Source organism: Lissotriton vulgaris, chromosome 7 (genome assembly GCF_964263255.1).
Source record: "Lissotriton vulgaris chromosome 7, aLisVul1.2, whole genome shotgun sequence".
Classification (NCBI taxonomy): Eukaryota; Metazoa; Chordata; class Amphibia; order Caudata; family Salamandridae; genus Lissotriton; species Lissotriton vulgaris.
In genome coordinates this window covers 720738219-720751038 of record NC_141695.1, presented here as the reverse complement: position 1 = coordinate 720751038, position 12820 = coordinate 720738219, and the positions used below count along the sequence as shown (strand labels likewise).

The 12820-nt window shown below is 46.1% G+C and overlaps 1 protein-coding gene across 1 annotated transcript in view; it reads left to right on the top strand.

The window, feature by feature from the left end:
- Positions 1-589: 589 nt before the first annotated feature.
- The window catches only part of WIPI1 (WD repeat domain, phosphoinositide interacting 1), a 312079-nt gene continuing 299848 nt past the window's right edge, over positions 590-12820 (top strand). Inside the window, exon 1 of the mRNA XM_086930963.1 lies at positions 590-1574. Within this exon, the coding sequence (XP_086787089.1) occupies positions 1489-1574 (86 nt within the window). The 5' untranslated portion in view covers positions 590-1488. The remainder of the gene's footprint in view (positions 1575-12820) is intronic.

Genomic DNA, 12820 nt, shown 5'->3' with positions numbered 1-12820 from the left:
AACTGTATGTCGTGCAAGTTTAAAATAATGACTTACATATTTATGGTGCTTTCCATCAGAGACTGGGACCTCGTTGCACTAAAAATACACAAGTCACTATTCTCCACTGCACCAAAAAGGATTCGGTTATGTGGTTCACTAGTTACACACAGACCTCTTCAGTGCATTAACTAATAGAGGTTTCATAATGTACAATAGTGTACAATAGCGCATTTCTCACTGATTAACTTAACGTGCATGTAATTTACCTGAAGGTGATAGACCGAAAAAAATACCGAATATTTGTTTTGCAATGACTTTGACTGCCCCCATGTACACTCAATTGTATTTCGAAGAGAAGAAGAGCTCTGAGATCTTTTTAGAAGGTAGCATGGCATGCGGTCAGACCGAGGTTTGTAAACATTCAGTTACACTGTTGCATTCGCCCTACCTATCTCTGAGCTGCAAGCCCTGTAAAACTAGAGCGCATGCTATCAATGGAGCGCATGCGTGTTCGAGCTCCTGAGAGCAGTGGAAAAGTAAATCTGTCACAGAAGGGGCGGAGTTGAGACGCCACACCACGAATGCGCAAATCCATAGCAGTGACGTTGTAGTCAGGTGATCCAAGACGCCGCTGTGTTGTTTCCTGGTGATGGGATCTAGCCGCTACCGTGGCAGGATCTAGTGCTGGCAGACTGGAGCAGATTACACGGCGGAGGGATACCTCGGGGCATGGAGGAGCTTGGTAAAGCGACGGAGTGATGTGTGGTTTCGGTGCAACAAGTACCCGTGGTAGCTAAAAGTAGAACCAGCGTATGTTTTCCAGTTTCTGTTGGGGGAAGCATTTTCGAGCCGATACTGTAACGAGGGGTCCTCGACATTAAATACATCGCCTCTTACAGAAGAAATAAAGGACAGATTTTTAAACAATCCTCAACAGCCTACCTTAAACAACAGCAAAGGATTTGAGGTCTACTAAGTCTGGCTGCATTTGTGTATGCATTATAATTTATGTTTTAACCCGTGAAAGAAGCCTACCACATGAAATCCATGAATTTTGAAGACTAATTCAGGAGTTTTGATACTTTTTGTCCTGGAAACACTAGGACATTTTAAACACCAATCAGCTGTTTGAATACTTGTTATGCAGCGAATTGCTCGGAATTTTTTATGACCACGCAATTGTATGTGACATTTTTTGCGTTAACTCACGGATTTCACATGATATATTAAAAGTATTTTGGTTTATTGAACATTAAGAAATGTGTTTATTGTAGGAAAATATTGGGTATCAACACCGTCCCCGACCTTTTGTGATTTTTTTTTTCCAGTGAGAAATCCGTGTATTTAACTGGAATCCTTGGACAGGATAAACATTTTTGACTGTCGCTTTCTAGAAACCAAAACAAACTGACACATAGCAGTAGGTTGGTTCCCTGCGCGAGTAAGCACGGAGGCCGCGGTTGAATCCAGCCGTGCCGGCGCCGGCCCTGCCCCCCGGGACTGGCGATGGATCCGGGTCGAGGAGAGGAGACTTCCGAGGTCCCCGCGGGCGCGGAGGTGCTCAAATGCTTTTCCTATAACCAGGACTGCACGTAAGTCACTTTTGTGGACATTTTGGGATTACTCTGCGTTAAGGGGCTGCCTCTCCTTTACGGTGGCTTAATAACGCAGATATGTGTGTTTACCTGTAGGTCACTACTTTGAATCCTAGTCATCCACGAAGTGCACTTCATAGTTGTGGATTTTATTATTAACTTCATTGTTTTGACGACATGTTATTAATTCATTATCTTGCTGTTGTAAAATGTAATGGGGAATGTCAGAATCTTACAATAACACACGATCAAACAATAATCTGGGGAAAATAGTTATTGTGTAGTTTAAAAAGTTCTTCTCTTTTCAATGCCCTAAAATAATAGGCAAAAGTATAACTTCTCTTGTGACATACACACATTTTGCACTTCAGGAAGTTGTAACGTTTTATTCAATTCTCCTCCCAGCATAGTTTTTGGACCGTTGTTTCACAATAAACATAAAACAGAAACAAAATGTCCAGGGTTTTCTAGTGGATTTTTATCGCGTGTTGTATTTAATCAAACATTATAAAACAAATATCTTCACAAAATTATACTGGTCAGTCATTGACAACCTGGCCCATGCCTCGAAAAGAAGCCCTTAGTATGTTTTTAAGCCACAATATTACTTGGGTCTATTTTTTTCTGCGTTTGCTTTTTCCATACACTGGAAACTCATTTGTTTCTTTAGGCGTTTGCACATTCTTTCTTTGTTCTGTCTTATTTTGGTTCTTTTTACATTGGCAGGCTGCCTCCTCTCTCTCCCTCCCCCGCCCCGAGCTCATTGAGCAGGACCGTCTCTTTCCTTGAGTAGCATCACGTGAGCACGACTAGGGATGAAGCGATGCAACAGGAAGGAAATTACTTCATTCACTTTTGAGTGGCAGAAGCGTGCCTGGTGGCACACCAGATATTTCTTTTGATATATATCAATGTTGTAATACAGACGGAACATGTTCGAAATTAAAATATCATTACATCTTCAGCAGAGTTCAAGGCTAACTTTACAGTGCACAAAACATACAGCCCAGCATAAAAAACAAGAAGGCCCGGCTGCAACAACAATTGACTCTCTTGTAAACCAATTAACTGAATTTACAAGTAACCACTTATGTTGTGGAATGATTGTTCAGTTTGTTGTCCCAGGTAATATTTTATGCCCCAAAATAAAGTTTCCCCCTGGTGCTTAAAGAGGAGAATTTGCTCATACACGCACAGCCTCTGCCGCTAGTTCACCACATTAGTCCGAAAAGGCCCCAGCCACAGAACTTCGGGTGGTATGAGGTATCTTTGCTAACCCTTCTTAGAGAATACCATCCTTCAAGAAGTTGGAGTGCCCTTCCTCCTGAGATCAGTTCCAGTTTCATTAAAAAAGCATGTCAAATGGCTACTCCTGAATGACTTTCCTCAGCAATAGCCCCAAGGCCATTCTCTATGTACTTCCACCTTCTGTTTGACAGTCTTTTTACCTGTGTTCAAAATGTGTTTGGTTGTCCTTTTGATCTACAGCTCTCCTGGAACTTTACAGCGCTTACTAGTTGGGCCTATACCTGTGGATCAGTGCGGCTGGTGACATTTGAAAGTGGTGAGGCGTAATACAATAGCCATAATGCAATGTTGCAAGCGTAACGAGCAAGCCCAAACCACATACGTGGAATTTGGGGGAGCCACTCCCCCCCCCCCCCTCTTGAGAACATTTTGAAAAAAGAGTGGGCAAATGGGGTATTTTCAAGCAAATTTGAGAAAGAAAGAAGGTTTATAAAGCAATTGTAGTTAGAACATCATTGAGGCACAAAAGAATTTAAGCATGTAACGCATGACACAGGCTAATACTACTTTGCATATTATGGAGCCTCTGGTGGTCCTTTAATAAAAACACTTCTGTATTCCAAGAGCGTCCACTGTCCTATCGTAAAGCAGAATACAAAACCCATGTAATGGATGGACCTATGGCATCCGGCCCTTGCAGGTGGTACCATGGGGAGAAAATATTTACAAGGCTGCACTGTGAGCGAACAAGAACGGCCTGCTCACACTGTATCCTTCAGGAAAGGTTTTAAAACCCTCCTCTTCAAGCAGTGGTGTAACAAAGGTGCCATGAACATTCTAACTTGTCGACTAAAAATAGTAGGGTGTGCGGGCGGGAGCATAAAAGAGGATGAGAGGAAGCGAGTCAGACAGAGGGGTAGGCAGAGAAGACAGTAAGACAGAGAGCAGTGTGTGTGTGTCAATTTATCTATTGATATTTGTATTGTGTGACTTGTCAACTGATAGGGTTTCCAGGCGTGTGATCGTATGCCCAGCCTTCTCGTGGTCCTGATGGTGTAATTTAAAGTTAATGATATGCACCAAATGTACTTCCAAACTGTATCAACTGTAAAGGCACAAAGAGACTTTTTAATTTTATCTTTCATGAGTGAACTTTTATACCTCGTGTGAGCAATCCGTACATCGTGGCGAAGGGGTGCCACCATCCCTGAAGGATAACATTACTTGGTGACCGCATTAGCCTGCTGTCTCCGCAGCAGGGCTGACATGTCTATATACATAATGAATACAACTGATATATCACAGTGCTTTTCACTTTATCCCAATAAATAAATACTATGTAAAACAAAACAAACCTGCCAAACATTTCAGATGAAAATAACGTGGAGCAAAGTGATAGTGTAGTATGGAGAGAAATAGTGCACCTATATATATGTTTGAAGGTGTGCACTTCACCCCCTCTGGCTTTTAACTTATTTGTAGTGCGGTATAACTTGCAGTGTAAAAACAACATGTTTGTCTTTTCTGGAGCCTCAATTGAATGAATAGACCACTGCTGTATATTCTTCTGACCGGCCTGCCTCCAGCCTGGATCTCTGACTGCCAGCCTCACTCAGAGTGAGCTGCCAGGCCTCAAACTCACACCACATTGCTGCGAGAGCGACGGGGAGCCACGCTGCCTCGCACAGGCCCAGTATGTTCAAGTATTAGCTCTGTTTACTCCAGCTCGCTGCTGCACATGGGGATTGTTAGAGCACTACAGTGAGTGTCAGTCAGTCAGTCAGTATAGCTTTATTCGATTTTGGTTTAAAATCATAAAAGCGTACAATTGAAAACGGTTATAAATAAGAACATACATACCATAACACATAATATCTGAAGTTAAAAAAAAAAAAATAATAATTTTGCCCAACCTGGGGGGATAATATATTAATTATGGCATACTTTTCACAGGTTAAAATTAAATCAAACAATAATTAATAGGAGTTCCAATTCTCAGGTGTATAAAACAATGATTCCTGTCTGGTATAGGTGGGAAAGCTACGGCCGCTCGATACATGGGGTCCTCTGCCCATTAAGATGTTGCAGCCTGCCTTTAGGCTAGATGTGGGAATGTACGGCTTTCTAGGGTAAAAATCATGCAAGTCCCAGACGGAAATTGGGCCGTTTCCCACTAGGGGTGGACAGGTACGCAGGTATGGGACAATGTGTCTCTGCCTAAATCTAACGAGTACTAGGTCACCATCGATGTCTTTTGGGAGGGAACCCAGCCAACCCACCCTTCTGACACTCAGTATTGTACCCTCGAGGTTAGGTGGCAGGGGTCTATTTTTTGCCAGCCAAAATTTAGCCTTGTTTACCAGATCTACACTACAGTGAGTGACATCAGGGTAGTTAGAGCCCCATGGGTACAGCACGTCCCTGATCTGGGACGCTAACGGCCCGCCCACCAATGACACTCGTAATGGGATGTAGGAGCCCGTCACTTACCAGAGTGCTGTGACACTGCAGCCTTTGTTAGGTGTTACAAAAGCCAAGCCTTGTCTCCCAAGCTGCTTCCTCACCGCCTGCAGCAGTGCGCCTCTGGCTGTCTCAGCTCCATGGACTCCATCAGGGGTAACTCTCCTGCAGCCAGTCCCGCCAGCATGGTCCTTTACTGAGACCTGTCTTGGACAGAATCGCACTCTTCTCTCGAGCTCTCTGGGCCCGGCTCGCAGTCCGCCTCTCTCTCTCCCCCAGCCTCTGCCTCCAGTGCAATCAATAGTGCCAGCCGAGCCAGGCCTCTTTTCCCAGCCTCCCTCAGCCAATGGCATCCCAGGGCCCAATCCCTCGGTGGGTGGACTGCCAGAGGCCGCTGGCGCGAGTGTGGCAACCCCTCTCAGCCAATACAGACGATTCTACAGCAGTGCCAGGATTTGCTTAGCAGGAATACCTGCCGCTCATTAGGAGACCGAGGGCTGCTTCATTGATCAACCCTCGCTCTTCTAATGCGCAGTCGCCAGCCAGAGCAAACACTAGTGCGCATGCCTGGGCTGGTCGGAAAAATTCTCTGACCCAAACCCATCATGCGCACCCCTGGCCTGCTGAGTCTGTCAATGACATGTCAATCAGCATGACGCTGGAAGTCAACGCTGCTGGCTGCCCTGCCACACCCGCTTCAGACACAGCTGCTGAGGAAGCTGAGCCTGTCTACTGAATGACTGCCTCGGGAGTCGGCGGGTGCGGCTTGTGGGTCAACGCCACAGAGCCCTAATGTACTCACCGCCACTGCTGTGGATCACCTCTTTTTTATGTTGCCTTCCCAGTGCTCCCCGTGACTTTTTTTATGTTTCAGGTACTTTTTATGTATTATATTGTACTGTACTCATGCTAACGTACGTCTGTTGTACAACACTCTGATAGCCCTTTCGGGCATGTATGCGCGTTATAAAACTTTTCAAATAAATATATGTAGAGTGAGTGTCTTTAAGGAACTGGAGGAATGGCTTCGTGAGTTAAGCACCAATAGTTAAAATCGGAATAAAAAGCCTGCTGGTTGCAGTTTTTGACCGTAAGTGGGGTTCACTCTGCATTTCTTCATCCCAAGGTCGATATTTAGAGTGCCCTTTTTGGGAATAATAAAAACTATAATTTACAGTGCTGCGAATCAGCACATTGGGGGTAACAAGTGGCGTACTAAACAAGTTACTGTGGCACTTCCAGTTTTGATTTTGCATTACAAATACAGACAGTATATAAAACCATTCAAAGTGAAAACAGGACCAGCTAATTCGCACACTTATGACGTAGGACAGCTTGGGAGCACGGCGTCAGTTAGTGAGGTCATTACTAATATTAGCATTGTTATTTAATTGTTGTTGATGATGGTCCCAAGGCAACAGCGTGAGCAAGGAAGTCACCGCAGCTGCGCGGCCCGATGCTACTGTAGGGTGGGCACCGGAAGGCTGAAGGAAGCTGATGCTGTCATACGTGCAGCTTGGAACATTGTCCTGACATGCCCTGCCTGACTCTGGAATGTAGGCCGCTCCGGTCTCGCTGTGAAGCTGCCTGGCTCGGAGCCTTGCAGAGGCCGCATGGTCGAGGTGTGGCGTCAGTGTCAGGAGCTGCTCTACATACCAGTGTGAGTGCGACACAACATTCACTGGCATGGACCCAGCAGGGAAGAGTAAGGCCCCGGGGCCTGGGGGGGGCTAGGTCTTGAGGGCAGCTGGAGAGAGAGGAAATGACGCTGCATTCACCACCAGTGAACACCTCCTGAATGTGTCACAGGGCATGATGGAGAGCGGACAGTCCAGACATTACAAGACCCAAAGACCGTTCAGAAGAGGGCAGCCAGCCTTATAAAGAGGCCCACTCAGAAATGTGCAGAAAAGGCTATGGGCAAAGCCGGTGACCTCCGTGGCGAACGACTGAGTGGAGTTCCATTTCCTGTCTGCAATGCAACAAATAAAAGAAATCCCCTGTGTTGGTCTCTGGTTTCATTGTAATTAATCAGGGAATAGTATGTGAAACTCAAAATCGTGCTCACCTACCGGAATAGAATCTATGCATAGAAGGAGTTAGGCTTGTCTGATCAGCTGGCATCTGAGAAAAGCATCCTGGTGGTCTCGTTTGGTGAGGAATGCACTTCAGATGCGATAAACTACAGAAGGTGCCCTGTCTGACTCGAAGGGACACTACATGGGCTTGGTAGGAAAAAACAGAATCTGCCCACAAGGGAGCCCTTCAAACAAGCGGTGGGCAAAGGTGCGAGCACAGCAGTATCCATATTTTCACAATTTGTTAACAAGAATATTTTTTTTTTTCAAGTACCGGCTCTCCTCGCGATGGGCCATTATTAGAAGTCATTTCCGCTTGAACATCTGCCCCGCGGAGGAAGGGATGGTTTTAATGTAAGTAAAACATGCAGGAAATTGTGCAAGCCTATTAATCCATGTCTAGCCGCATAATAATAAAAGTAAGTATGCACAGGCCTACTTTAAGCCACACAGACAGGACATCAGTGGAAAGCGGGCAGATAATTCTGCAGCCTCCATAACAAAAACAGGCCGACTGAAGTGCTTGCTTCGATGCACTGTAAAAATATACTAGCAAGACTGCATGAGGGAGTGAAAAGCATGTGGGTGGAGGAAAGCATGACAAGGAAGCACTGAAAGAGGAAAGGGAGAAGAAAGTGAAATGTTTAAATGGCAAGTGTGAACAGCGGGAAGCTGTGCTTTTGAGATGTTGTGGAGACAGGGAGAACAGGAATTTGAGGCAGAGCCTTTTGTGTACAGGCTAGAAGGAAAGAGTCTGTGTCTTATTCTCGTTTGTGATCAGACTGAGCGAAAACACTTATTCAAAGGCGGAAAAGACCAGCACATCTTTCTTATACTGCATTAAGTTAGAACTCACAAACGGGTACGAGACCTCGACACATTCTAAAAGAACTACACTCTCTATGTATAGAAAAAGATTATTCCCCAGGCTTCTGGAGGCGGTCGTGATGTATCTGCCACTCCTTAGGCAAACCATACAAAACTGTGTCAGTTTTTTTTGTCAGTAATTTGTGAGTTGTGCACTCCTGTATGCCAAATAACTAAACTGTGCGTGCTGCACTGAATGGCCTCGCCCAACAATGGACAGCAAGTAACCCTGGTAACTTGGACACTGTGCGCACAGAGTCCAAGTTACCAGGGATACTTGGCTGTTAATTTGTGCTTTTTTGCCACTATGCAGAAGAAAAAAACATACACAAGGCTACTGGAATTCTGTGACTCTGTAGACATTGCATTTTCCGCATAATTATGGATTTACCTTACTTGCCACATAATCCACCATCTGTTAACCTATTAAAGATTAAAAAAAAAAAAAAGTTGTCCTGGAGGAGACTTTTCGTTGACCTACTGCTGAATAAGGTTAAGTAGGCCGATACCAGCGCTTGAAATGTAAACTATGAATTAGCTACAGTCCTTTCATTGATTAGGGCGCGCGCACTAGTAACCTGACCAGGCAAAGAGTGCTAACATCAGCCAGGAGTTCAAGCTTTTAAGAGCCTAGATTTGGTGCAGTAAGAAACTTTAAATGCAGTTTTTATTCACAGCATTTTAAACTAGAATGGTCACAGAGCATTGAAACAGGAGTCTGAAAGGTGTTCAGAATGCATCAAATTAATGCTCTGAGTAATCTCGGATCATTGACTGTCCATACCATCAGTCTGGCTTATAGGTGGGCTTGGATGGGTTGTATAGCTACCTGCGGGGCTTGTGGCTAGATGCTGACAAAATCGAACATTAACAAATCGCCCCTCATGATGCTGGTTGCAGACACCATTGGGTGACTACTTGTGGTAAGCGAAAATGTTTGTAGAGGAAGAAAGGGGTAAGGCATGCTAGGACTGAGGCGAGGGTGTTGCCATTAGAAAGGAAAGATGAGAATGGAAGTTGGAAAACACTTTCAAAGTATTAGTTACCATGGCAATGTCTATGTTTCAAGATTTGTGCAAAAAAAGGACTAACTTACCAAAATAAAAGAACCACATAGTTACATTTCAGGATATCAGCAAATGTGCCGACAGCAAGACTTAGACAGGAGGGGAATTGCTCCCTATCGCACCCTCAGCACTATTTTAGTCTTATAAAGAAAGGTAATGCGGGTGGCTATTTTAATAGTAAATTATTTTAATTTAGGAAAATCAATCCCCTTGCAAGCAAAGTGGATATAGTGTGATCAGGGAATGGCAATAGGGCCCAACTCACTGTCATATTGATGTACTCCCCACATACCAGATGGCTTCTTTAAAAATCTCTTTCCCAGAATTCAAGTTTGAAAGCACGCGATGGTCTCTTGCTTGGTGATTTTAATTCAGTGAAGAGTGGGTGAGCTGGGCATGTTGTGAATGTCTTATACCACACATTGGAACGGGTTCCCCCTCAGTTTAAGGACAAACTAAACTAAATGGGTTTGGTAGCTGCTGGAAGGTGTTCACACTTGGGATAGAATTTATATCGTACATAATACCACACTGACTACATATTGTAAATGAACAAATGAGTCTTTTCAGTGAAAGGGTTGCTATTGGTAATATCACTTTTGTGAGAAGTTGGCCTGGTATATAATGCTCACTAATTCTTAGTGATCACTTTGTACCATGCCAAGCAACCCTTATGATGATGGTTGTAATTCAACCTTGTAGACCAGTTATCCTAGTGGTAACGTGGACAAAGCAGTCTTAGGCTAAACTCTGAAAGGCATGTGAAGCCAGCTGTTATACCATACACAACCCCCTTGAATACCAAATGAAAGGGACACCACACAGATATATATTGAAAATATATATTGATTTATTAACTATAAAATTCCCTGGACTTTTTATGAGCACAGAAGCACAAGCGTTAAATCTCAAGACAGTTTAAAATACACAAAAGTTGCACAATATGGATGAGCCCTAGGGGCCACCTAAACCATATACTAAGAAAGTGGTATAAGAGATACCAATAGGAAAGGGAACAGGCCTAGGGCCTTTGGAATCGCTGGAGCTATTCGAGACTAGTAGTGACTAAGTCGGGAAAGGCCCGCGGGACTCGGGTGCAGTGTTCAAAGTGCACGCACTTTCCAATGCAAAGTCTATGGTGCGTAAAAAGTACAAAGTTAGAAAGTTAGGAACCTTCCGAGTGACCTACGGAGCTGAAACTTAAGACACAGGCCCTTGAGATGTGTACCAGTGCAGGAGCACCGGCGGAGCTGAGTTACCTCACCCACAGGAAGCGGGTGCACAAGGTCGAAGTAGTGTCGGGTTTCGTCACGCTGGTCGATGGTGCTTGGAGCTGAAGATGCTGCAGGTGGCTCGATGGGAAGAGTTCCGGTGGATCCAAGGGTGGATCTGAAGATGTGAAGACCTGAAAGCAGAGGGGACAGTGTTCAAAGTCACTAGCCAGTGACTACCGTGGAACCAGATTGGAACCAGACGATGTCGGGTGCAAACAGGCGTTGTCGGGTAGCTTCTCTCTGCAGCCACATGGACACCCGGGGTCGAGGACGTCCAGGAGTCGGTCACGAGCTGTCCCACGCAGGCTTCTCGCTGTTGGCGGTGTCGGCAACTTGATCGGAGCAAACAGGCCTTGGCAAATACAAGCCACGCAGAAGTTGAAAGATGCTTAACACTCGGACCAGCAAGGTCAGAGCGGGTGCTCCTTTTTACAGGAGCTTGGGTAGGTCTGGAGCAACCAGACCTGCTGTGTAAATCGTCGGTTTCGTCGCCAAGATGGCCGCTGACCACGTGGCTAGTGGCCGGGATGGCGCGTCGAGTGGCACAATGCAAAAGGGCCCCACGCAGATCGTGGAGATGCTGGAGGGCTGATCTTCGGTGCAAGGGCTGCTCGGTGGTGGGGGTTCTCAGTCCCCAAAGCACAACGTCGAGGATGCCTCAGAAGCTGCGCAGTCAGCTTTTCGAGTGTCTTCCAAGAGGTCCGGTCCCACGTCACTCGGTGCCTCCACGGGTCCCTTCTTTGCAGGGATTGTGGATCGGGCTCTGAGAGGTCTGGGAGTCTGGTTCTTGTCGGGCTCTGGGCTCGGGCTCCGGCGGGAGGCGGCGGCAAAGCAGACGTCGAGTTGCTGGTTGGTACCTGTGTTCACAGGGTGGCCACTCCTAGGCCACAAGGGAGATTCTTCTTCAGTCTTCTGAGCAGCAGAATGTCGAAGTCCAGTCGTCTTCTTAGTTTTAAGTTGATTCAGGATGATCTGCTGTGCAATGGCACTGGTCCCACTCCTATTCCCAATCTGAGGGGTGGATCAGGAAGGGGGGCGGTTACACCACCTTTCCTTTGTCCAGTTCCGCGCCAAGCCTGGGTCTGGAAAGTCCCAGGACCGGTTTGGACTGGCCTATGCACGGGGACACCTTGTGTGCCCCGGGCATGTCTGATTCTATTCAGCCCTGTCCTACCCAATACACAAAACCCTGTCTGGGGTGGTGCTCGCACCTCCCAAGGCAGGAAACCCTTTGTCCAGGCCACCATCTGCCGAGTTTCGGTCAGCAGCAGGAGGCCAGACTCGTGTCTGTGGTGGCAGCATCCATTTTGTGATGCTGAGGCTCTGTTTAACTTTAACCGGGGTTAAGGCTACACACATGTCGTGTCCCTCTAGAAGGGTGGAATGCTATCCCCGTCGACAGAACTGTCGAGAGGATAGTATTCCAATTTGTATGACACCTTACTCGACATGTTTTGATAAAGCCAAACCAAAGATAGCAAATAACCGCGAGGATTATAATGCACTTAAGAGTATATGGTATGGCAATATCCGGGAACAGCTTAGGGAGTGGTTCCCGACAGCTGCAGACAGGCTCAGCTCATGCTAGAGCACCATCTCACATATTTCCAAGCACTCTGCCTCCAGGATTGATGAGGCCTTCCATAGGAGTGGCTGATAGGAACATATGTGTCCAGTTTAGGGTCAGGCACAGGCATACTGTACCTAAGTAAGAGGTGATTACACCAACTTACCCCAGCTGAGTGATCAGCCAGTTGTGTCAAATATGGAGGCCAGGCCAGGGGTGGCACAATGCATGCTGCAGCCCCTGGTAGGCCTTGGAAACACCTATGCCCTGGGTACCTAGGGTACACTGTTACAGGGGCCAATAAGGTGAACCAGTTCCAATTCGTAATGCACCTAAAGTGCATTGGCAGTAATTTAGAGAGAGAACAGCAGGCTGTGGGTCTGATTAGCAGGCCCACAGCCACATTAAGTCATAAACCAGTGAAGCAAAAAGCAAAAATTTGGGGTGACCATAGGATAGCAGACCCTACTCTCCTACATAACCCCCCCCCCCAAACGCAGGGACATTAGACTAACCTTGACCAGTTGTGTCTTCATGTTCTAAGTGGAAGTACCTGGAGAGACCATCTGCGTTGCCATGGTCAGTCCCTGGGCGGTGCTCCACTGTAAAGTCCATCCCCTGTAGGGAAATGGACCACCTGAGTAGTTTGGGGTTTTCACCCTTCATCTGATTAAGCCATAAG